The sequence below is a fragment of the Cygnus olor genome, chromosome 2 (assembly GCF_009769625.2).
Source record: "Cygnus olor isolate bCygOlo1 chromosome 2, bCygOlo1.pri.v2, whole genome shotgun sequence".
NCBI classification, from domain to species: domain Eukaryota; kingdom Metazoa; phylum Chordata; class Aves; order Anseriformes; family Anatidae; genus Cygnus; species Cygnus olor.
In genome coordinates, this window is record NC_049170.1 from 129175665 (window position 1) to 129203298 (window position 27634).

The window sequence follows — 27634 nt, forward strand, 5'->3', positions numbered from 1 at the left end:
AATTTTCTAACATGTTTATTAAAGTAATTAGTCTTCTTCAAAAATGACTTTATTTATTTCTGATATATTGAAAATGTTCATGTAGCACACAAGACCTACAACAGAGCACAAACAAAACTGTTAATACAGGCTTGTAACTCATATCCAAGACTCAGTAAGCTCGGTAAGAGTTCTGGTCCTTTAGCTTTCTTAAATTCTAGGCATTGATCCTTTTCACTGTTGCGTATATAACTGTTCAGAAGTACATTCTCATAGTAGATGAACACTAAAAGCCTTTAGTTTAGAGAAGACGATTGAAAAGATTAATATTCCAAAATAAAATTTACTCTTTCTGTTGCAGGAAGCATCAGTAGATTTATCTTGGTCCTTTGTTGCAGTATTTTTTTCCTGAAAATACAATGCTTATGAGGACAAATTATCCATGCAATTAGTATATAAAATTAATTATCCTTTGATTAGTCTATAAATTATTATTTTTTCCTGTCATCTCTTCAGTTAAGACTTTTCTGCAGCTTACACATCACAAGACACACAAAGCAGAACTGCAGTATATAAAAAAAAAGTTAATTTTACTATGCTGTAAGGAAACTGCTGAGTATTGACTTTGTCATCCTAAAACTCTACCCTGAAAGCAAATGATTTTTGAATATGCAACTTGAAATTCTGGTCTCAGCAATTGGAGTTTTGACTACAACAGACCAAAGGTTTCACCAAATGGTGACAGTTGGGGGCGGGGAGCAGGGCAGAGAGGAAGATGTCAGTTAAAGAACAAAAACAAAACAAAAAACAAACAACAACAACAAACCACCAAGAACCAACAACAAAATGAACCATCCTCTTCCTAAACATTCTAATTCTGTGAGATGTATGGTACTTGCTTACTTGCATCAAAAATATAAGAACTAAAGCCACTCTGAAGTTTGGACACACACTGCCATTAATATGTATAGAATATTTGCATCTCCAAATGCAAACAAAAATACCCTACAGTGCATGACATGCACTAAATACCCTAAGTCTTTTTGAAACAGCCAACTGGCTGAACACTGGACTAATTATACATAGTTCAAAAACAGTTTAAATGGCACATGAAATTTACAAATGTACAATCGAAGTGAATGTGGTTGAGGTAACATTCTCCTGTATCACAGCTCTCCATTTTATTCAGGTGGAAGGTTAGCTTTATTATGATTACTAATCAGTCTCTTATTTTTAAAGTAGATTTAAGTGTTCTCCTATCTTCAATAAGGATTATGAAAACAGTTGACTAAATACATCTGTAGCTTCCACAGAATATATTAAGTTCCCATCAGTGAAATTAAAATTATTCCTCTGTAATATTCTGCACTTATGAGGTTCTGAAATGGATGCATTTGGACTAAAAGTAAGGTTCTGGATTTTGCAAGGACAGTTCTAGAGGGAGCCAAGGACTAAGTTTCTGGCAGGTATCTGTACACTAAAACCAAATCTAGAATAATCTTAAAATATGAAAAATAGAAGTAGCCTTACTAATCCCTGGAAAAGCAGCTAAGAATCTGAAAATATTTTGAGTTATTCTTAATAGACTTCGGGTCCTCAGGAACCAGTGCAGAAGAAGCACTTAAGAAGAATGTTGAAGATACCAAACTGGAAGTCAAATTTGTTGGCCTTGTAGGAAAAGAATTTCAGACAGTTTGCATTACCTTATCCATACCATAAGAGACAGACTACAAACGTTATCAGTGCTGCAGGCTACAAAGCTAACATGCTGATGATGAGGTACTACAGAAGTATGCCAATGCTTCGGTATGATAATCCATCATCAGTTAATTATCAAAGGTTACACTCCATAAGAAAAACAGGGCAGCCAACAGCAGTATACCAGAGCCAGCAGTGGTATAGTTCTGTACAACAGAAGTACAAAATTTCTAGGAACAGGTATAGTACTGATACTGTAACAGGGATGAAAAACAGACTATACATGGTACTAGGATTTGCACCTGTGTGAAGCTGCAAGAGATAAAACAAACCTTGGGAAACTTGTACAGCTTAGTTAAGGAAGTCAAAGCGCAGAACGGACAGAGGTAGAGCGAATAAGGAAGAAAACATTATTTAAATATTCAGGAAAAGGAAACATTACTGAATAGGAAAGAAGTCAACTCTTAACTAAGAAGAACATAACACCTAAAGGAGTCCAATATAGAAAATCTGGGCACTTCTGACACAATACTGCACTGTGACTTCAGAAAGATTGAAGAGTCCACAGAAAACAAAGGTCTGCTATGATTATAACCTGTGAACACTGGATTTTGGATGTGTATATATCTTAATTAATAAGGACAGCTATGGGGAGAGGTAGCCAGAATACTGATAATCCTTTCTGGAGACCACCTTCAAGTCAAGGCTGCTATTACATTTCTTTGGGAAGATCTATTAAGTAACGCACAGGTACGCACAGATAACTGATACAGAATCACTTCAGCACTAGCTAGTGACTCAAGGATATTCTCCAACAGACTTACTAGCTTTGATACTTCTAATAAGGACATATTTGTACCTCATGGCTCAAATAGCAACTGCGAATAGCAGAAATTTGGCAGGCTGCTGATACACACTGACAAATTATATATTACAGCACACGGTATCTGGAAGCGGTTGCTCTGAAGTCTCTGTTAAACAGACTCAGAGAATAGTAGCAAAATTAATGAATTTTTGGGCTGCCCAAAGATACTTATGATCCTACTAACTATATTTAATTGCATCAGATGAAAGCATTATGTGTCACTCTAAAGATCAAAAAACAGAATTTAAGATCTTCAAACAAATAGACTGGTGGGTTGTTTTAATCAGACACTGAAGAATGTAATAAACCATTTTGTAAAAGGAGATCAAAGGTACGCATCAGTTGTTACTATACTATTTTTGGGACTGATTATTGATGATAGCCAATCAAGAACCCAGTCATCATAAAGTGATTTACTTGGTTTAACTGTGTAAGATTTTGCAAATTTGATTTAAGAGCCAGAGCAGGATAAAATGTGTTTTTGTGTTAACAAGACACTTATGGGTAAGACTTTCTGTTTAAAAAAAAAAAAAAGATTGCAATTTTGAAAAAAATAATATACCCTATAAAACCAAGTCAGAAACTAAATGGATGAAGCATTAAAGAAGGGAATAAAAACATCACAAAGCCAACAGAGAAAAACAAATAGTAATAGCCCCAAACAGGAACAATTACCACAATTACCCATTTTTTAGTACATTTACACACACATATCTGGGTTTGATCTGTTTTCTCTATGGTAGTAAGCCGTTAGTGAGGTTTGGAGCTCACCATCACCACTCCAAAGAAAGAGTGGCAAGTCCCAAAGACAGCATCTTGAGAGCAAACTGTATTCTCCAAAGTATCTGACTTAGAATAATGCACGTTACCTCAGGTAGCTTCTGCACCCCAGTGGGTGATAGATTGTGTCCCTCAGCTTCATAGGGAAGTACCGGGAGGTGATCATACGTACATCACTGAAGATCACAGACACATTGGTGGGTGAGAAAATGAGTTTTGTCATCTGATGAAGATCTAGAAAGTGTACTTTGACCAGGAGATGGTTACATCTCCTGCAGGCCCAAGTTAACTTTTTGTCTGTTGACCAGACAGATCACTTAAAAGGTTATTCTCTTACAAATAGACCATATGTCCTGTTATGGTGGCTGAATCTGATGAAAACTATTAATAATCTGCTAAGATAAGACTTCGTCTTACACCTTTCCTTCTTTCAGCGGAGCATCACACTGAGAATTCAGATTTTAAATATTCAAAAATAAAACTATTCTTTAGGTGTAACTAGGATGACTTTCACATAAAATCTACTAGTTATGTTGGCAATGGAAGAAGCTTTTACAAGGCTGAAAAAAATCTACAAAGTGGCTAAAAGCTTATTCATCATCTTCTCATCTATCCCTAAGGGAAGAGTATAGCATGAAGTTAGGAGGTGGTGGGCTGCCAGACCATGGATCTAAGAAGATACTTGACAACACAGGGATACCAAACTGGGAACAAGTAGTCTGAGAGAACAGAAGAGCTGGTGAAGTCTGTTCTTTTCCTTCCTTCAGATGGGCAAACTGACATTGTTACTCAGTAAAAAAAAAATAAAAAAAATAATACCAGTAAAGACAAATGTTACAAGAAACTACAGAATCTCCAAAACTGTCTTTCAAGATGTTTATAGTAATTTCTGATTTTTTTCCACTGATCTCTACTATAGTATTTCATGTACAGTATAAAACCAAATCAACTCCCCTATCAGGCATGAAATTCTGTCATTTCAATTTTATATTTCAGTGGCTGAAGACTGTGTACCTCTGAGCCACACTTAGGACACGTAAAATACATATCAAATAAATAGTTACTTTTAATACAATAGTAACAAAAAACATGCAAACAGCCTATGGTATGTGGCATGGTAGGCCATTCCCCACACAATGAACACTCCTTGCAGTGAACTGCTAATGTGTTTTCATTATTAGAAAGACTTGCAATAGGCAAACACCAAGAAGAAATTTTGAGTTTCAGTTTCTGTACATTAATGAGTGGTAGCAGGTAGATCAGAAATTCAGCAAAACCATGCCATAAGAGCTCCCTGTTCATGTATTCAAATCCTACCTGACGAACACTTTGTGGCTTGCAAAAAACTGACCTAATTCCTAGAATGCGTTCTGTAAGTGTTGCATATGTTCCTTTCTGAAGAAAAATCAGAAAATTTACAAGTCCACATAGTTTAAGAAGTCCAGCTCCAAAATTAAGGTAATGCTTGATTTTACAGAAGGACTGTAGTTGACGATTGCTAAATAAATCATAACATCTTTCTTCCAACCATCTTCCACCAACAGTGAAAATAAGATACCATAACTTCTGGTGTTTGCTCAGAGGCTGGTATTTTTCTGTCTGAGATAAATTATTCTTGTACTGAATATTCAGAATAGCCTGTCCCACAGTTGCATTCTTAGAATAGATAGTGAATCTCCATAGTAAAAACCATAGAAATGCTTTTAATTCTGGTTCAGTATGAGCCAGCACTCCTGGTTTAAATCCATGAAAACAGCTGGTAAACTGGGACCACACTAGTTGTTCCAAGGCTTTGTTTAGTTCAAGAGCATCGAGTTGACTTATTCTAAGCACAGGATTCACACTCTTTTCATTTCCAACGCTGGAGGCCATTTCTTCACAAAAAACCCAACAACTTTCTAGAAATAAACACAAATAGATTTTAGTGTAATAGAGCATTTGCTATGTTTATTCTTACTAGAGATAACAAAGTTGTAATATACCAGCAATAAACAATAAATAACAAATGCTTCTTTAGATATGGTTATGTTATCAGGAATTACTACGAGTCCCTTCAGCAAGCTTTACATTGACAGTATAAAATTGCCTCTCAAAAGTTTGTATAGGACTATTTTTCAAAAATAGTAACACTTTTACTTGGTTAGATAGAAATATGTAACCTGTTTCAGATAGTCACAAAATTTCACATATTTAACATTTCATTGTGTAAATTAAAAAAAAAATAATAATCCTGGGCACAACTGTTACACTCAACTGGATCTTAAAATGGAAGAACCTTAAAATTAAGATGGTTTATGGAAAAACAGGGAAAATGAGCAGAAAAAAAATCCAGAAGAGAACAGTGGGGTGGATAGAAAACACTGTTCCAATTATACTTCAGTAGCTGCAGCTGAAAGTAAAAATCTTACCAATACAAAAAAATGTACAGATTACATACAGAAAAATATAGAAGAAAATTAAGGCAGGAATGATAAAGCCTGCTAAATAAAGGCAGTTTAGTTTAGGGAAGAATCATTATAGAAGATTAAAGAAATATTCAGCCATCAATTATCATACAGAACATCACTAAAGCCAGAATATGTTTCCCAGAGTCTTAGACAGGTGCAGAATTGTACTACTTATATTCCTTATATATTAGATTTCCTAGCAAGATCCTAGCAAGACTAACGCATACTAGAAACTTCAACAAAGATATACTCTTCCTGTTTGAACATTACAGAGAAAAACAAAAATATTTAAAAAAATTGTTTAGCTTAGATGTCATCATATCTGGAATTCTCTAACTAAGAAAATAAATGGAATAAATTGTAAGAGCAAAATATGGATAACATCTCCACAATGCAAAAACTGTGTGTTAGCTGATTTTTGGATTTTTTTTTATTTTTTTAAATTATTATTCAGAAAACAGACAAAGGGGTTTAGGGAAAGGGGCATATTTCAGGTAGTGTGCAACATATTTCAACTTCTGAATCAGACTCTAACAGATGAGGGACAGCCTTTTGGAGAAGGTACAGAAAAAATTCTTCAAATTTATAGGCGGAAAACCTGCTGTAACACAAAATCACTTTGAATAAAAAGTGCTATATAGGACCCTATATATGAATGGTTGCTAATGATATTAAGAATACTAAAAAAGTCCTCCAAACCAATAATGCCACCCTGAAACACTGTGCACCAAAAGTTTTAAAGCCCGGTATAAAATATTATTTATTTGTACCATTTGTACTGTTTTCTGTACCTACAGAAATATGACCTGTAATTGGTCAGGTCTGTAAGGAAATACTGTGCAAAGCTCATAGGAAATATGATTTTGTTCTTAATGTATGCTAAGCAACGCTAATTTCCAATTAACCATGACTGACTACAAGGATAGGGCATGGAATAACTCCACTTTGTTTCTTTTAACTCTTCCTTCCTCATTAACAAATAAAATATGAGTAAAGGTAGCATAAAGCCACCCCCTCTGGGCAAACTGAGGTTCCCACCATCGACCCCCCACCAGCCTGACAAGCCAGTAAACAAGGGTATACCAAGCCTGTCTCACTTGCACTTCCACCTTTTCTGTAGTAAGCACTGAGGCACAGGAAGTTTGTCTGGAAAGCACTACCCAATAACTTACCTCCTCCACTTTGTGATCACAAGATCAATATGGCCCCTACTGTATCTCCCTATATCTCTTCATTAACAGCAGCTCCAATGAATATCCATGCTCCCAGCCCTCATTTCTCACCCCACTACAATTTTAGGAACCCCAGTCTCTGCCAGCCTGCTCTGGAACCTGTCATTCCAGCCTCATGATACTCATTCGTAGCCCCTAATCTAGTGCCTTCTTAATGTCTAGTAACATCTCAGTGACTCCTACTCATTTCACTCTCACCCACCCATTTTGGTTACCCTCTCATACGCATTCTGTACAGCTTCCAATACATATCATCTCCCTTCAAAACCCTAATTTTATTTTAACGGCCATCTCACCAAACTTCCATACCCACAGAAAAAAGTCTTAGTGGATCATCTATCAACTCAATCATTTTTTCCAGCTGTCTTCCAGCACCATCCCAGGGGCTGAGATCCTGTTCTTGTAGATTTAGTGTAAATAAGGTAAGTAGGCTAACTCTTTGCAGATTTTTTTTTCCTCCAGTATGGCTAGATTATTTAAAGAAACCTCAGCAAGTGAGATATGCGTCAACAGGAACCTCTTGAAGTTGAAGGAAAACATGTCAAACACACAGGACCAAAACAGATCACAAAATACACGAGAACTCTTGGTCACTATAGGCTGTGGACTGACTGACTGGATGACTGTGTTGCAAAAAAGGACTTGGGAATTCTGGTAGGCAGCAAGGTGAACACAAATCACCAGTGCACCCTTGAGGCAATAATGCCTACTGGACTGCATTAGAATGGCACAGACCAAAAGATATGTTCATCCCCCTCTACTTGGCATTACTGGGTCTACACCAGGCATCCAGTTTTGACTTTTTACTATCACCACTACAAGAGAAATTTCAACAAACTGAAGAGTCCAGACACTAATATCATCAGGGAGCCCCAACACGTGATATATGAGGAGAGCATGAAGGAACTCAGATTGTTTAACTTGAAGATAAGGTGGCTAAATGCAATCTAATTGTAATCTCCCACTTCCTAAAGGTTACAGAGAAGATTAAGTCAAACCTTTCTGTGATATGCACAATGAAAGAAAAAGTGGCACCTGGTCATGCGTTGCAACATGCGAAATTCCAACCAGACATAAGGAAAAAAAATGTCTTCATGAGAGTGGTTAAACACTGGAACAAGTTTGTCTAGAGGGACTGTGAAATCTCCATCACTGGAGATTCTTAAAACTTGGTCAAACAATGTCCTAATTTACTTTTTCTAACATTGAATTTATCCCCTGTTTTCACAGAAGGATGGACTAGATGTCATCAAGATCTTTCCCCTGACCTTGGACCTCAACCTTCCAATAAATTTGTGCATGGCTCATCGTATAACATAACTGATTTGTGACTAGAAATACACATATTTTTCATGTCCCTGACCCTTTATAGAACTTCATTTGAAGGAAGTAATTTCAGTGAGCCTGTCAGTGTGGGATAGAATTTTGTTTACAGAAAATGGAAACCACTTTTGAACCAATGAGTCCAACCACTGTTTGTCAAATTTCCAAAATCATCCCAAATCCATGAAAACTCCTTTCCTAAAGTTGAAACCAATACTATATATACTGTTTAACTGTGGCATATTTAATTTAGTATTTCTTCCTGAATTGCCAACTAACATTTTGATTCAACTTCAAAGTAAATTTTATGTCAACTATATGAAAAAGGAAGGATAAGACAGAAATGTAACCAGCTAATACAAGTTATATATATTCCTCTAAAATTCCTTTAAATTATGCTTATAATATTACTATGCATGAAAAGCATTTTTTTTCCCCAACAGTTAGGTAAGAATTCTCAATGTAAGCAATAAAACGGAACATTATTGCCAGGTTTTTTGATCACTGCTAAGCATACCTAAAGTTTGCCATAGGTCATGGCTGTTAACCAGACCCTGCAAGTTATTTAAACATTATATTAATATAGCTTTGATTTTAACGTGTAAGCACATTTTAGCGTGCTTACCGTTACTTACATGCTGAAGCACTCTGCTATAAACTATACTTACTTCAGAACTGATTTAAGGTTTTACTGCATTTACAGGGTAGATTTTCCACCTGAGACACACATTACCTATTTACTTCCCAAAGAAATACATTTAAAGGGAAAATTTGAAACACATATTCACCTGTGAAAAATGTCTTCAAAAGCCCTAATGATCTAGGTAAGAGCAACTATTTGTTCAAGAGAACAGCCCTAAATTCTGAACTTTCCCTATTTTGCAGGGAATTCCCATTATATTTTTTTTGTCTGTAATGGCTGTTTTTTCAAATGATAGTAAGTAAAGAATATTTTTTTCCTCTTTACTTCCTTCATATGAAAACCTTTCAGAACTTTATTAGATTTTTTAGTTTGTACTGCTTTCATACATAGTGGTCTTACAGTAGGAATAAGTGAGAAATCTGCTCTCTGTCCTAAAACTGAAATGTCAATACATTTCACTTCTACCTTTTTATACTAAATTTACATTCGATATTGTGCTGAGCTTAACAGACCATAAAGAGAATGTTGTCTTGCCTCCAGTTAAATGCTGTTTGTCATGTCCTTACTTTTTTTTTCTTTTTTAATTTGGTCTACTTTACATTATTTAAAATAAGAAGAACTTAAGAACTCAGAATTGTTGACACAATAATGAAAAAGACAAATATCAATGCTCAGTTAAGGATGCCATCACGCATAGGTTATATAATCTATGATCAGAATTGAACAGTCAAAAAAATCTGGTGAAAATAAACAATAAGCTCTGTATATGATTAACTTGGTACATAAATACTCTTTAAGACAAAACTCTAAAGACTACTACATGAATGTTTTTCCTTGATTTTACAACTTCACAGATATTGCATACAAAAACTAAAAATTTGTCTGTCCGTCCCAAAAGAACTTTTCTGTCTTAAATAACCTACACTTTGTCTTTTTTTTTTTCTTCCACCTAAGCAAATCAACAATCCTACAGCACACTACACTACAACTACAAAAAATGTATATCACCAGGGAAATAAGAGTTTCTTCTGGTATATGCTAGTGCTGTTATTGAGCATTGTACAAATTATGAATGAATATATTTTATTTGGAAACATGTTATTGACAGAAATCTATCAATAGTAATGTGAGTATTGTCAACAGCCTGCCAATATTAATGTAATTATGACTAAGGGGATAACATAGATTTTAGCTATAATACCAAGTAACATCTCCTGCACTGCTGCTATCAATATAAGTATTATTATTGACCTGTTCTGGGACTATCAGTATGAGATGTATTACCATCAGGCATATTTGTCAATGCGTTCTGCCTGCAAAAATTCTACATTTAAATTTACAGGTCTGTAAACTTTGCCTGCAGAAATACACAAATCCAAGTAATGTCCAGAGTGCTATTTTTTCCATGGGGCTATTCCACTGTGGATGAGTAATCAAAGGGTTTCTACTGTCTCAGTGCTACTGCAATCTCATTCCCTGCTTTTCTAGCAGAAGCATTAGACTGACATATTATACATAGAAGTGTCAAAATATTTTTTAGTATGATTCAGCAAAACACTGTTTTGGAAGCCAAATAAAAAATATAATTTATTAAGTCAAAACCAAACATTACCTTGCTACACTAACATAAAACTGCATTTAGCATGCAAGAAGTAACACCCCTGTTCACCTCAATGAGTTCACGATTTAACTATTTTACATAGTCTCTTCTGCGCAGATAAAACATAGTCTGACGATGGACAGACCACAAGGGACCACCCAATCCTAACTCAGCATGAATGTAGGCTGAGAAATACCTAGAGAAAATTTTAACTACCAAGAAAGTAGATTCCAGAACTTCTCTAGGTAGTCTGTTACAGTGTTTTATCACAGTTACAGTGTTTTAATTACACAAAAATCTGTTTCTCATACTCAATATAAATCATTCTTATTATAAATAAAGATGGTTTTCATTCCACCGGAGAAAAGAATAACAACATCAGAGAAGAATTTCTAGTTTGTCTGCATTATCTCAAGAGAAAAAAATGGTGAGGATGGTGAGAAGACCAACAGTATATAGAAGACTTGCCAAACTAGATGATATGCTATTTCCTACATGTTGTTATCCTCCAGAATAAAACTTTTTTTTTCAGTGTCATAGTTAGTGTTTAAACTGAGGTCTACAATATCTCCAGATCCTTTTCTGTCATTTTACTGAGTAATTATTTCCTGATTTGTATTTATGTATCTGAGTTTTTCCTTTTATACGTACTGCTTCATGCTTGCATTGCATGAAATGCACTGCATTTCATCTTGTTGATTTCAGAGATATTCTCAAACAACAACAACAAAAAAAAACCACCAAAACTTTCAACCCCTTTTCAACTTAACAACATCAGTAACTTTTGTAAGCGTGTTCTCTTCAACCATCCATCTCATTAATGCCTTTGCATTTTGACAGGATACTATAGATAATTACCCTGTAAAGGCAATTTCTCAACTTGATGCTGATAATACCACCACCTAATGGAGACAATATTATCTTTCACCAGCTTGCTTATGTGAGGAAAAAGACTTTATTAAAATGAAGTAGTATTGTACCTAAAGTTTCTCCCTTACTAAGCTTGCCATCCTTTCTAAGAGGTAAATATTGAGATTTTTTACAAACATGTAAAGGTCAAAACATACTGTCTTACAATTTCTCTTCTGATTACTTTAAGGTACAGATTAGTTGCTAAAATATTTGCTCCTGAATCTTAAATTGGAACTGAAACTAACAGCTTCGATAACTCTCTTAACAAAAGAATGAAGAGACAAACGCAAACAGACACAGACCACCTTCAGCACTTTTCTGGCTATTTTAACTCTCTAGAATGTTAAACAAATAAATAAATAAAATCAGCGGTGCCTAATTCCACAGTCATTCTAAGAAGAATTTGATTAGAATTTAGAATTTGTCACTTGAGCACATCTATATTAAGATTCCTTAGGCTATTCTTTTTGTGCTTTAGTTCCACTCTTTTTTCCTGTCTAAAATTAATTTTATGAAGTAGCAGGTCACAGTATATCTCTTACAAAGTAAAGAATCAGTCTCTGAAAGTCGGTTACTTGTCCTCCTTTCTTATTAAATAAGAGATCTAGGTAATGGACCCTTTATGCTGCCTCTTAGATTTTTGGACTATGAGATTTTTGGTTCTATTCTTGTGCTTTGTAAATTGACTCTTATTTTATTCTTTAGAGTCACTGATTTTATCACCACTTTCTTATGCTACTCCTTTACATTCATCCCTAATAATGAGCATTATTTTTGCTCAGACAACTCTTTGATTTTATGCGTTTACTTGTAGGATTTTTGCGTTTACTTGTAGGATTTTCATAAGTGCTAAAAGTTTTTAAGATAAAATAGTATCTTTGCATACAAATGAACTCTGTCTTACTAAGTAGGCAAGACGGACTCTTTTCCTGTAATTCTGCTTTCCAGATTAGCTTTATAGAACAGAGAATAGTTACTTGAACCGTCTTTCTTTACTCCTCAAATTTTTGATAAAACATCTTAAATGAGGCATCAGGAGAAGGAAAAAAAAAAAGTGTCCTGACCTCTTCCATATTTATACTGTGTTGGACTATCACTGATAATCTGAAAGATTTTTGGAAGATGAGTGTAGAACTGAAATATTAGGATGAACAAAAGCTTAAATATCCCAGATGGTCACAGAGGTCCTCTTTCTAATGTTGTGTTAAGTCTGCTGAAAAACTTCTGTGTTGAATTGGCCTGGGACTTAAGATTCTGTGATTTCCAGGACACTGAAGAATTGCTGATACATAACATCTCTTTAATGTTTATTTTATTAGTATTAACTATCTCAACACAAATAAAAGATTGGATACAAACACAATATAACAGACTTTATAGCCTTGACAATCTTCTTCCAAAGTTCAAATATTCTACCTAGAAGGGCTCTGCAATTGTTGAAGCTCATTTCCTAAACTTTTCATAGTGAATCTAACATTTTTAGTCACTTCCAAACAAAAGTCTCTTCTACTTTTAGTTTTCAAGTAACTCTTCAAGTCAGAGCTGACCCTGAAACAGCTGCTCCCTTACAAATTTCCTCAGCCTTCTAAAATAGAAGTTTTGTCTTCTAATTCTAAAAGCCTGATAGAAGGTGTCTTACACCATCTTTAGAATGAGCTCCAAGGCTCAAACACCTGTTGAAAACAATATTATTTCTTCCTGTGCTTCATTAATTATTTTTAAAAGCTTCATGCATATTCACTTGAGTAGGTACAATAAAGTAAGTTTCACCATATTCTTGTTTTTTCTCATTTCTACCTTTACCAAGAAACATTCAACATTATAACATCCTAATAACAAGGACATATAATTTTGATATAAAACACAGCACAGAACTCCATTCTTCCCTGCCTGCTCTTTTTAAGCGACCTTAATTACACAAAACAATTGCTCCGCAGTAGACATTATGAGAATACCTTTTACAAGAGAATGACTGGAAAACAAACATAAAGCCTTCTTTACTTCAGCTGGATTCATGCAACTGCTTGGGTTGGAAGGGACCAAAGATCACCTAGTTCCAACCCCCCGCCATGGACAGGGACACCTCCCACCAGACCAGGTTGCTCAAAGCCCCATCCAACCTGGCCCTGAACACTTCCAGGGATGGGGCATCCACAGCTTCTCTAGGCAACCTGAGCCAGTGCCTCACCATCCTCTGAGTGAAGAATGTCCTCGTAATATCCAATCTAAATCTCCCCTCTTTTGGTTTAAAACTGTTACCCTTTATGCTATTGCTACACTTCCTGCTATCCTTCCCCATTTTTCCTGTAAGCCCCCTTAAAGGGGGGGCGTCCAGAAGTACTGGAAGGCGTCTCCCTGGAACCTTCTCTTCTCTAGGCTAAATAACCCCAATGCTCTTAGCCTGGGCTGAGAGAGCACTCCTATCCACCATCATAAATGATAAAGAAATAATGTAAAGAAAAATGAAAATAAGTATGCAATTAAGTACTGAAAAGTGAACTGTGACAATTTTTTATCCTTCACTAAGGAATATTATGACATATCAGTAAGAAAAGTTGTAGGCCCACAAATTACTCCCTGAAACAACGTAGGAAGGACTAAAACACCAAGAGGTAAGATTCTGCAAAAGCTTAGCATTCACGTAGCTCAATCAGGAGGACGTTGTAGGTAGCGAGCATACTATGAATCATAGACTTTCTGAAGAAAACATCACCAACACACAGTTCCTGTTTACTTCAGGAGCTACAGTGTACCTAGTATTACACATTCAGTGTTGTCATACTCTGTGAGAGCACGCAACCAAGCAAATAAAGTGGCAATATCATTAAGACTACAGTTACAGTGAAGACACTGGACTTTCACATTTATACCCTTGGTCTACTCTTCTTTTATGTTCACAAGATTAGGATATAAACAGATAAGTGTGAAAAAATATGCCACCCATCACAAGAATGCTGTGATTTTTTCTAGTGCAAAGTGCTTTTTGTTTGTTTTTGTTGATGTTTAGTGAAGACATATTCTGTTTAACTGTTCTTTTCACTTATTTCAATAGTAGATGCTTTAGATGCCAATCTGAAATCAATAAATGTTAAAGACGAGAAATCAAACTATAGGTACTTACAAAATCTTCCTTCACATCTACTCTCATAATAAAATACAAAACCTAGACCCCAGCTGCTGAAAACCTCATGTTTTATCATTAATTCTCATCTCTTCCTTGCTCTTCAAGTGTAGAGGAAATATTCTCAGATCAAAGACTAGTTGGAAGAACCAACTGCGTTGTCTCTTAATCACTTTAAAAATACCATCACTTCATCATTACCTAAAATGACCTTACAGAAGATTGATGTTGTATTACTGTCTGGATTTTGATATGCTTCAGCTAAACACCTATCGTTTTGTAAAGAACAAAGTGATTCTTCAACCATTTGAAATAACTACTAGCACTAAGTGAAATATCATTAATACACTGCACTCACAGAAGATATCATTTATTTCTGATATTCCTGGGAAACAGGACTATTTTTAGAAGCTGAAAAAGCAAAGGAATACACTGAATGAATCCCACAGATGAAATCAAGATTTTTATTAAAGATGCTGAGTGAGCAACTAGTAACAAATTCCAGAATGCTACTGTACTGAGTCTGGCTGGGACGGAGTTAACTTTCCCCACAGCAGCCCATACAGTGCTGTCTGTGCTTTGCCCTTGTAGCTAGAACAGTGTTGGTATCACACTGATGTTCGGCTACTCCTGAGCAGTGCTGACACAGCTTCAAGCCTGTCTCTCCAACTACCCTGCAAAAGCCAGTAGGCTGAAGATAGGCAAGAGGTGGGGTGGGGACACGGCTAGGGCAGCAGACCTAGACTGACCAAAGGGATATCCCACACTGTAACATCATTGCTCAGCAACAGCTGGGGGGAGAAAGAGATAGATGGGGGGACACTCCTTATGAAGGTCTTCTGGAGCAACCACCACGTATACTGAGGCCTTGCTTCCCAGGAAATGGACAAACTTCACTGGCTGATTGGAAGTTGAGAGTATTTTTTTTCTCCCTCTGCTTCCATGCGTGGCCTTTTCTTCTTTTTCTTTTCTCCTTTCATTAAATTGCTTCTCTGTCATCCATCTCATATTCTCCCCTGCCCCTGTCCTGCTGAGGAGAGGGAGAGCATCTGTGTGTTGCTTAGCTGTCTACCAGCGTTAAACCACAACATTTACACTGAATGCCAGAAGACCAAATACAAGACAAAAATACATTCCCATCATAGGTTGCCTTTCCAAATTCAACTCAGCAAACCTAGATTTCATACAATGCGAGAGATTAACAACTGATGAATGCCTGGAGACAGCAAAAAAACATAACAATAGCTCATTGACTTATCTTCCATAAACAACCTGGCAAAGTCAAAATATTAGGGCTTCAAGTTACAAAATCAAAACCAGCTCACAAGAGCCAGAATTGATAAAACAGTAATGAAGAGCAGTATAAAAGCGCTGCACTGTTAGAAGCTGTTCATCCGTTATTTCTGTCAGTATTTGATGGAAACTGAAAATCCTGCATCAATGCAACACATTCTCTCAATGAATGCTAGCAACTGAGACTTTTATTGGCCAGAGTTAAAGATACACTGAGTGGTAAGAGCTCCCATTGACTTCAGAAAAATCTGTGATGAGTCAACACTCTTAAAAGACATAATTAGACGAAATAAATAAATAAATAAATCTGAGTGTCTAATTACTGTATAACTTATATTTAAAACATTACCTTATAAACCTTGTGATGTCAAATTGAAGGGAACAAAAGCCGATTATATATTTGCATTCCCTGCAGTATAATGGGCACAGATAGCATCACCCTTCCAAGTTTCTGGATATGGCTCTAATTTTATTATAATAAATAATAAGCATGTAGTAAGTCGCATGTAATCCTTATTCTTCTTTACTTCATATCCCATTTCCTCTTCTTCCCCCATTTTATTTCCTCCTTTTCCATAGCATGTCAAATTGCAAAAATCTCTACAGGGATGCATCAATTCCACACACAAATTCCCATTCCCTGCTGTACTAAATTAAAGCTAACTGCTGTTGCTTTTAATCAAATTGAATGTTTAAAAAAAAAAACAGCTTGAAAAAAGACACTGCATGGTAACTTCCTGAGGCTTTTTCTAAAAAAACACATCTTGAACACGAAGATGGAGAGCCAGAATATATGCCTAATAATGATATTGACATTTTGCCTTTGAAAACAGTAGCAGGTAACAAGAATTGTCTGAAGACATACCTTGTATTTACTGTAGTTAAATCAAAATGGTGTAGGGTTTGGTTGAAGCACTCTGACAGTTGAGACTATGAGAGTTAAGTAGAAGAGACAACATCTTTGACTAAACTAGTATCAGAAGGTATGAGCACAAGGGATCCCTTATGCTACAAATGTAGGTCTCAACCACTGACAATCACATAAGCAGATGACAGGAAGATCCTTGCGTTTGAATAGATTTTGGTTATGATGAGGATACCAGGTTCTGATATACGGATTGATAAGCAAAAGTCTACAATGCATTTCATGTGTAAAAGTGAAAAGGATGCAAAGCTTAGACGTGCCATCCTTTGTGCTAAGTAGGTAAAACAACACACTGTGGCAAACGTATGCAGATCATTTTCAGAATGGTTCGAAGAACATGAATGAGTGGTTGTTCGCCCGCTGTGGGCAGTTATAGCCCTAACTACTCATTTGCTGGTTACTGTTACTTACCCAAGAAGTTGGCCTTATGTGTACTAACATGTAATATCTGTTTTTCACTGTTTTAAGGGCTCTGTATCTCACATAGCCTTATTTGTCAAGCACGGTGCCAATGCTAATTTTATGCATCTGTTCTATGGCCTCCATGCCTTTCTTCCATACTACTAAAAAAAAGTAATCTTGCTTAAATTCCCATTTCACAGCTCTGCTGTGTTTCTGTTCTGCTTCTGTCTGATCTGTATGAATGGATCACCAGACAGTTCTGGAAATGCCAGGATGAAGACTAAGATATATAGAAGAGACTCAGAAGCAATGCCTGTTCTACATACTCAAATACAATTAAATATAATTTACCACAGATGACAGAACCCTGAAATTTTGCATTAAACATACCTTAGCTTCATCATTTGCAAACACAGCCATTGCTCAGATTTTATTCCATCTTTCTTTTTTTTCTGACACACATGCATACCAACTGCACAGTCATGAATATTCAGCGATATGCGAGTGCTGATTCAAGTACTACACCGCAGGAACATAATGTCCTTTAACCTTTTATTAGAAATACTTATTAGATGAAAAAAGGTAAAATCTGTCCTAAACGCATAGATAACTCATAATTAACCTTTGTCTACACCTGTACCAAGAGAAGTACTATATGTAAAACCAAACAGACTGTACATATTTACAGCACATTAAAGCCAAGGCCCTTCATCAATACGAAGTTAAGCCTGTTCACCATCAGTTTTAAGTTTTGGTCTTGCACTATATGGTGTAACAATAATAACTGGATCTAACTATAGTCAGCAACTCTCAACTACTGAAAAGATAAAGAATGGTACTTTACATCAGCATATGTCTCACTTTTTAGGCTCCAGTTCTGCAGAAATATAAGCTGATGTAATTTCTGAAAGCTAGTTACTCCCTCCCATCTTAATCCAACTTGGTATTTCTCCCCCCCCTCCTTTTTTTTTTTTTTTTCCTTTTAAGCAGACTAGCGCCAATGCTCATTTGACACTCTGCTGAACTGTTCTACTATGTTGAAGAACATACAATCCTGTTTCAATTGTTTCAATTTATTTTTCTCCAGATTTGGTACACAAACCAGTCAGCACAGTATCATGTAAGACCCATGCAATATCAGTATGCCCCGCATCAGGCCAAGAAATAAACAAGCAGTCACAAGACTGTCTGCCTTTGACATACTCTTGCATCTGCCATCAATCAACTGGTAGATAGAAACCCAAGCCTTTTATTTAATGAGTTGAACTGCTCTTTTAGTCTTCAAGCCTGATACATTGAGTGTGCAAGGATAACACTAAAATACCGTAAGTCTGAATAATGGGACTTCTTTGCTGTCTTTAGAAAATGAAAAGAACACAAAGAATTACCTGTATAAGTCAGCTGTAGGACTCAGGCAGACTTGCAGGTGAGAGCCTACTCTGCTTAAATAAGGAATACCATGTGATTTCTCCCAACTCTTACCTCTTTGGTATGATTGTAGTCTGAAATGTTTGGCATACAGTGACTAATAAGGATGCTTAGAAAATTAGATGTGCTCACTGTCCCCAAATCTTACACACTCTTCAACCCTGTACCTTGACTAGCATTTCAGATTGCACTAGCAGGGGTGCACACACACATTACAAGTAGCAGATTTGAAGAGGAATAGTAACTTCCTTACTATGCAACCTGAGCTGTACACCTCTGACAGCTTCTTAGTCCTTCTGCAATTCCAGCACGAATCCACATTCATGATTTAGTTACGCCCCACAGAGTCATAGCCCTATATTAATTTCCTTTCAGGAAAAATTTCCTTTCTTCATGCTAGCCCCGACCTGTGATATCTCCTGCCTGCTCTTCTGCTTATAGAATTAATAACATTGGTTTTGAATAATATTGTTTTTGAACATATTTTTCAAGTTTTCTTAGAATTTGAACTTGATTTATTTTCTTCCTTTTCCAACTCCACTGCCAATATTAGCAGACACTAAGTCAGTGGAGATAATCAGGGGCAGAGACAGCATTTTTAGTTGTATTTTTCCCAGGCAGATACTAATACAAATTCAATGAATATGAAGAGTGATTCAACTTGCATCTAAAGGCTAAAAAACTCCATAGGTCCTTTGCTGCAAGGAAAAGAGGAAGTGCTCAGACCCAGTCAGAGTCAACCCATGAATTAAGAGTTGTTCCACTACCATTACTCCTCTCTTTTCCTGTTATTATATATTTGTTCTCTTTTTCCTCCTTCTCAAATTTTATTTCTTACTCATTATCTCCACCCTTTCTTCCTCTGAAAAATCCAGATTTAGTTTCTTTTTCTGAATTAATTTTAGACTTTCAAATTGTCTTGCTTTTTACCTTCAAACAAGCCCTACTACTGTCTCTGAGAGAGCCACATGCAAAGAGATGTACTATATTTTTGTTCTCCCTCTCCTGAAGATTTTTTGCAAAGTTTAGATATGCACTGACAATGCACAAACACATGGCTGCAAGAGCCGTTTAAGTAACCTGAAAAGTAGTAAGACAGAGTCTTCCATTTTCCCTGTCTGACTCATGAGTCTGCAGCCTTTTAGCAGAACACTTTTTTTTTTTTTTTTCCTAATTCACTGTTTTTAACTTTACTACTCAAAGAGTATTGGGAGTGCTATGGACTAGCTGGTGTTTAGAGCATACTAGTTTTAGAGATACAGTACCAAATCTTTTCTCTTCCCCCTTCACTGGTCTATGTGAAAAAAGTATCTATTCTATTATGCTAAAAAAAAAAAAAAAGAAAAAAGAAAACAAACAACAGCAACACACCAAAACAAAACCAAAACAGAATAAGCAGCTTGCTTGAAAATACCATACCCACTGCACTCCAAAACACGTAACAAGTTTTGGAGGCTGTCATCATGAAGTGCAGCAGCAATACAGTGGTTTTGTCATACAAGAGTTACCATCATTTATGTTGAAATATTAAATTCACTCTCTATTTGTTATAAGAAAATTTGTGAACTTGGACCTTGCGCCTGAAAAGTTCACATTTGGAAACCAGCCCTTGTTGTGAGGAAATACACATTAACATGTTCTAAGGAAAGAACGATTTTAATTGGCCAAATGAATATCATCTAACAGCACACATTACTTACAAGTGCAAAAATATCCTTTTCATTTTTTTTGTTTCTTATGAGCTTAGCATATGCTACACATATACATAAGGCAAATATATTTGTAGAGAGCTAAGTATACCCATAATGTGAAGGAACAACATACACTTTACAGTACTTACAGGATAGAGTTAACTGCAATTTAAAGAAAAACAGACCTCTCTTGAGGTTTGCTTAATTTTTTTTTTCTTCTGTCATTTGAAAGTAGTAAAAGGGGTTTCCCTCTCTGTGTTTCTTAAAGTACAATATGCTTGCGAAATTCAACTACTGGGTTGACAAATATTGTTTGTGTATTTACTGTAAACTAACAACAACAAGAAGAATTCCGGATTGATATTTCCCCCTCCCCCCTTTTTAATTTTTTAGTTTTTAATAAATGTGATAACAGGGGCAATAGAAAGGGATTAGTGCATTTATTGTAAGCTTATGATATCCAACTCAGCAGGGTCATCTCAAGCAGGTCGCCCAGGACTGTTTCCAAGAATATTTGAAGATCTTCAAGGAGAGAGACTCCACATCCTCTCTGTGCAACTTGTTCCTATGCTCGATCACCTACACAGTAAAGGACGTTCAGAGAAAACCTGCTGTGTTCCATTTTGTGCCTACTGCCTCTTGTCCTGGCTCTGGGAACCATTGAAAAGAACCTGCTCTCAGCTCTTTCTTGACCTTTATTGTCTGAAAACAGTTTAAAGGATTAGTTGCTCCATAACCCTCTCAGAGGTCAAGGTGAAGCTGATCAACCTGTAGTTCTCTGTACTCTTCTTCTTGAAGACAGCCACCCACTAGATCAGGTTGCCCCAGGGACTCATCTAACCTGGCCTTGAGCACCTCCAGGGATGGGGCATCTACGGCTTCTCCGGGCAACCTGTTCCAGTACCTTACCATCTTCTGGGAGAAGAATTTAATCCTAATACTCAATCTATGTCTCCCCTCTTTCAGTTTAAAACCATTCCCCCTTGTCCTGTCATTACCTGATTGAGCAAAGTGTTGCTCCCCATCTTTTTTCATAAGCCCCCTTTAAATACTGAAAATAGAATAGGTTACCCTGGAGCCTACTCTTCAGGCTGAACATCCCCAGCTCTCCCAGACTTTCTTCATAGGAGAGATGCTCCGGCCTTCTGATCAACTTTGTAGCCGCCCTCTGGACCCGCTCTAACAAATCCACATTCTTCTTGTGCTGGGGGCCCCAGACCTGGATGTGGGGCACTCCAGTGTAGCCTCACAATGGCAGAGTAGAGGATGAAGTTTCTCTAGCCCTCAGACACCTCTCCCAATCACCATGATCTTTCAAATATTATTGGGAGTGGCTTCACAATAACTTTAGTCAGATCTCTCAGCACTTATGGGCACATCAGGCCTTACTAACTTAACGTATGTACAGTTTGCTCAAGTATTATGTGACTTGATCCTCTTCTACCAAGGGCACATCCTCCTTGCTTTAGGCTTTCCACTGGACTCAGGGATTCCTGAAAGCTGGTCTTGCTAGCAAATACTGAGGTGAAGAAGATCTTCATTACCTCAACCTTTTCCAAGTCACATGTCACCAGGGCTCCTGCCCCCTTCAGTAGCAGGCTCACATTTTCCCTATTCTTCTTTTTGCCACTGAGGCAAAGAAGCCCTTCTAGAAGCCCAAATAGAAGCCCTTCTGTTACCTTTCACTTTCCTTGCCAGATTCAGCCCCAGGCAGGCTTTTTACAAATTAATTTACACACTAATTTAATGAAGTTGCATTTATGCCTAAATATTTATCAGTGTTAGCCAATTTCTTCCTTTTTTTTTTTTTTTTTAGATCTTCTTGATTTCTAATCCCAGTGAAAATGAATAAACATAGAGATTGCAAATGCAATAGTGTTATGGGATTAAAAAAATAGTAGGCCATTATAACCAACATGGAAAAAAAGCACAGGTAATATGCTATTTATATCATAAGCTGATATTGCTGAATGATTTGTCTATGTTTAACTGACTAGGTTTTCCTTTAGACATTTGTTCATCTCCTTCCTCATATTCTCTCTGAACTGCAAAGCTTTAAAATGACTTGGATATTTTATAAAAGAATAGTAAAAGACATTCTTATTTTCTCCCATTTTGAATATGTGATAAAAAGTGTTTTATTTCTGAAATACCATGTGATATACTATAACAAGATATATGCTAATACTGGATTCAGACATCACTCCCTCCCCCTCAATGACCTACATTTTTATTCATTTTATGTTTTTTGATATTGATTACTGTGTAGTCATATGATATTGATACTCAATAGCCATTAATGTTTCACTCCTTCCTTCCCAAATATTCTCTGAGTAGCAGCCTTGAGCAGTTTTCAGAGCTGTCACTATAAAAGACTATAAGCTATAAAAGATTAAACACTAGAGAAGATCAAATGTCTTTCTTGACTTGCACCACAGCATTTGATGTCAAAAGCACAAATGGAGGTCCTCAGATTAGTAACAGTGTCAAAAACTATCAGAGTATAGAAATTACCTTTCCTATTCTATAACTTGTCTAAGGAAGTCTTTATACACTATCAATACCTGTTTGAAAGTTTTAATTGAGTTTTATTTAGTCCATCACAGGAACATTTGCTTCCTACATGTCCTGAATCACAGCAAGTATCAAAAGCTTTCTGTGAGTCACTGCCTTCACTAACAAAAGAAGTGATATCTGCAGTCTCAGGAAAAAAAGGGGAAAAAAATCTAAAAGGAGACAAACACACAGAGCTCTCAAGCAAACAAAAAAAATCCCTCCCAAACCTAAATAACACCCTCCTTGCCCAAAAGACATTCAATTTGGAATGAAAAAAGGTGCGACACTCAAAAGCAAAGTTACCTTATCAAACTAGTTGATTTTGTTCTCTCTAGAGTTTTTAGAATCACAGTTATCGAGCACTTTATCAAGCCAAATCATTTTGCCTACGCATATTTATCTTGAAGGAAGTGATTGTCCCTCTCTGCTCTGTGCTAGTATGGCCTCACCTTGAGCACAGTGTGGAGTTTTGGGCACTACAGTATAAGAAGGACATACAACTATTCGTGTCCCCAAAGGAGGGCTATGAAGATGGTGAAGGGTCTAGGGGGGCAACATGTACGAGGAGAAGCAGAGGTCCCTTGGTTTGTTCAGCCCAGAGCAGAGCAGGCTGAGGGGAGGCCTCATGGCGGCCTGCAGCTCCCTCACGAGGGGAGCGGAAGGGCAGGCGCTGAGCTCTGCTCTCTGGGGACAGCGACAGGACCCGAGGGAACAGCATGGAGCTGGGACAGGGGAGGGTCAGGCTGGGTGTTAGGGAAAGGTTCTTCCCTGAGAGGCAGTCGGGCACTGGAACAGGCTCCACAGGGAAGTGGTCACGGCACTAAGCCTGATGGAGTTCAAGCAGCGTTTGGACAACGCTCTCAGACACATGGCCTAGTTTTTGAGAAGTCCCGTGCAGAGCCAGGAGTTGGATTTGACAATCCTTGTGGGTACCTTCCAACGTGGTATATTCTATGATTGCAATTTCTGTTACGGTTTATCAGTCAACAAAGCCAGCAATGAGTGTTTACATTTTTAAATAATTATCTGTAAATGCATTTTTCTCCTTAGATAATGAAATTAGGTTGAATCAGCTTTACTTTTTTAATAAGGGTTTGTATCCTCAAATTCATGATTGGTGTATCTTGCTTTATCCTTACTAATCCACCATCACGAAATGGGTCATACCATTCAAGATACCTGACAGCTTATTAATCAGAGAATGGATTTTTAATGCATCCGAAGGTCCATTACCTAAGAGGTTAAACTTGTCTTAAACTAAGTTCAGAGGATGATATTTTATGTGCTTGTACTGATGTCCTAAGAGTTCTAATGACAGCTTTTGAGACACCTTAACAGGAGTGTATTTAGAAACATATAAGTTCACCTCTATTACTTTAGAGTTCTGCAACATTTTCAACACAAGTAAATTTAACCATTCAATGTGGTGTCTAATTTTAATTGTTTACCCAATTATATCAACATTAATTTCCATTAAAACTCCAGTGAAACTCTTACTTTTCTTCATCTGGGGTCTGGAAAGGATGATCTCAACAAATAAAAACACAAGTTTAAACCCATGCAGGACTAGAAGTTAAAGGGACTTAGCTGAAATAAATTTTAGCTTGAAGTTTTGCCTCTTCTTCTGTTTTATCCCCAGATTAATGCAATTTTAGAATGTGCTGTACTCTCTCTATATATATAGAGAGAGACACTGAATCATTACTTTAAAAACTGTAAAAATAAAAGTATACACACAATTGTTACAAAAAATACTACACCTCTTTCACCTTCCCACAATACAACCCAGATTGGTAGATGAGAAGATATGATTGGAAGGTCCTTGCAAAACCTTCACAGATGATGTTTCTAGGCATTATTTCACTTTCCAATTCACTGACTCTATCAGTAGGTTAACAAAATGGAAAACATAATCATCATGGTAATTAAAGTGCAAATGCATAAGCCATTAAAAATATTAAGATTCTTTAAAATAAAAATAATAATGCTGCTTTCTTAATAATGTAACGCTTGCATAGATAGACACAATCTTCTAAAAATTTTTAGCAATAAAAGAAACGTACAATTTACCCAAAGGGACACAAGTTATTTTCAAAATGTTATATTAATGTATAAGATGGTAAGATGTTGAAAGGATTTTAATTCTTTTCTTTACAGAAATTGAAATTAGTTTGAACTAGCCTATTCGTGGTGTAATATCTCATGTACAACATGTATCTATGCTGACATATATGGACCAAGTGCTGAAATATTATCTCCAAAGACAGAGTATGTGGACAATATAATTTTTTTAATTCTAAATAAGTATTCTAATAAGAGCACTAGCCACCACAGCAGATGTTCCAATCATCTATTTCCACAGTACTAAAGTGTAAGCGTTAAATCCCTTCAACACTCTTGACATTATGTACCCTACTGGCCTATTGCATTTCTACAAAAAAAAAAAAAAAAAGAGAGAAAGCTTTTTAAAGAGTTAATATATATATCCTGTAGGTGTGAAGTTATCTCCCCAAGTCCAGATCAAGTAACTGCAATGGATGACTTCATGCCCTGTGAACAGACTTAAACAAAAGAATTCAGAGGTGTGAATTGTTACTCCTCATTAACAGTTTCTTTCTACTGTAAGTCATATCCCAGCAATGATACTTCTGTTTTCTTACCAAACCCTTCATTAGATAAACTAGTGATAATGACACCATGCAGAAAATGAAAAACTGCTACTGAGATTAAACAGATTCTTAAAGAGAAGAAATGTTTGTACAAGAAAGCATCAATAAATACCTTTTCACGCAGAATAAATAAAAATAGTCTCAAAGTGAATGCTTCATCAGCAACTGCTGCTGAACTGCATGTTAATAATGGCTCCAAACAAGTCAGACAAGAATTCAGTAACTTGCAAAATATTTAGCCACTTGTTTGATTGTACTGGAATTGGGTTTTACTACAAAGTGGCCATACTTATCTTTGACCTCGATTAACATTTCCTTCCCACCGGCAGTTAAAAGATGATACCAGGAACTCTGGATTTAAAGACGTATGCAGTCCTCTCATTCTCATTAGTGACTGTGTCATGAAATGGAATTAACCTCTCTGCTAAAGTAACTTGGCCATCAGACTCAATCTACATTTGCTTTGTGACAAACCATTAGTTTGCAAAACAGTTGCAGGCTGCACAAAATCGAGTTAACAGAAAGTGGAAAAGTGCCATCCCCCCAACAGCAAGTATCTATGAGTTGAGGTATATCACAGAATCATTAAGGTTGGAAAAGACCTCCAAGATCATCTGGTCCAACCATACCCCTACCACCTATGTCACCCACTAAACCACGCCCCTGAGCACCATGTCCAACCCTTCCTTAAACACCCCCAGGGACGGTGACTCCACCACCTCCCTGGGCAACCCGTTCCAATGCCCGACTGCTCTTTCTGAGAAGAAATGTCTCCTAATTTCTGACCTGAACCTCCCCTGGTGCAACTTGAGGCCATTCCCTCCTGTCCTATTGCTAGTTACCTGTGATCGTGATCTAGACCATGGTTACAGGAAAGACTTCTGGAGCTCTACAATTGTTTGACTCTCTCAGCTGACATCGGCCTAAGAATTCAATCGAATCCATCGCCCTGTCCTTTCTCCAGAGGACATGCTAAGGCTCCCTCCTTTCTTACCTTACGCTTTGGGCCTAGCTGGAAGCCTTGCAGCCTCCTTTACATGCTCAGGTAGGCAGGCACCGGGAGGAAGCACACCGGCGGGTCTCACGACACTGCACAGCCCGGGCAGGCCGTTAAAGGAGAACCACAAGTTTTTTTCACAAGCAGTGCCCGGGGCCGATGCCAGCAGGCTCACCGCCCGCCCGCCCCCGGGACCTGCCAGCGCCGGCCCTGCCCGTGGCCGGGCCCAACCCGCAGGGCTGCCACGGGGGGCTCCGTCTCCAGCCTCCCCGCGAAGGCCCGTGCGACCGGAGCCTCCCGTGAGGCCAGAGCCCCCCCGGCCCGGCCTCCTCCACCCCGCCGCCACAAGCCCGCGGTCACCGAGGCAGTGCCCGCATCCCAGAGCGGCGGCGGCCGCGGCGATAGATACCCCAGGTGAGCGTCTACAGCGTCTGCACAGGAAATGCCCGCGGACGCCGAGATGACGCGCTGGAAGGTCTCCCGGGGCGGTGTCCGCGCCGGGGCATTGATTGACAGGCAGCACAGCAAATCAAGCGGCTGAGCGGGAGCCGGCGGAGCCAATGGGAGAAGGGAGGGGGCGGGGCGGGGCGGGCAGCTGCTGCTGGAGGACCTGGGAGCAGCACGATGGGGGCGTTGGGGAACAGGAAGAAAGGAGCTGGGGTTGGGGCTGCTGGGTGGCGTGTGCAAATAAACCACTTTAGCACGTGTGCTAAAAGCAGGTCACGGGCTCGGGCCTGACTTGCTTTTCAGACAGGGGCTGACCTGAAAAAGGCGGAGGGCGTGTAGAATTGAGCTTCTGATTTCATTTCTGTACAAAAAGCTTGAGCTTAGTGCACCTTCAGTTGAGGAAAACCCCATTGGAAAGCTGGGTGTTGCGGTTCTGGGCAGCAAATTTGAGTTAAAAACAAAGAACGCTTCCGTGTGCAGGGTACAAAGAGCTGTATCAGTGCTTAAAAAACATCATGAAGTGAGACCTGGCGTGAAATAGGCATACCCCAGTAAAACAATAGAGGACCTGTAGCTCAAGGCCAATCACTGCTGCATCCTTTTGGGGCTGATTTTATTTACTGTCT

The 27634-nt window shown here is 37.7% G+C and overlaps 1 protein-coding gene across 2 annotated transcripts; it reads right to left on the bottom strand.

Annotated features, from left to right (window-relative positions):
- PEX2 (peroxisomal biogenesis factor 2) lies at nt 1-27131 on the bottom strand. Of its 2 annotated transcripts, none has more exons than XM_040546094.1 (2): nt 26971-27131; nt 1-5220 (listed from the first exon to the last, which is right to left on the bottom strand). In XM_040546094.1, the coding sequence occupies exon 2, from the start codon at nt 5192-5194 to the stop codon at nt 4280-4282; it is 915 nt and encodes a 304-aa protein (XP_040402028.1). In that variant the 5' UTR covers nt 5195-5220; nt 26971-27131; the 3' UTR covers nt 1-4279. The 2 variants fall into 2 exon arrangements, with proteins under 2 accessions (XP_040402028.1, XP_040402027.1); XM_040546093.1 differs by lacking the exon at nt 26971-27131 and adding an exon at nt 26559-26731.
- Between the last annotated feature and the right edge of the window lie 503 nt (nt 27132-27634).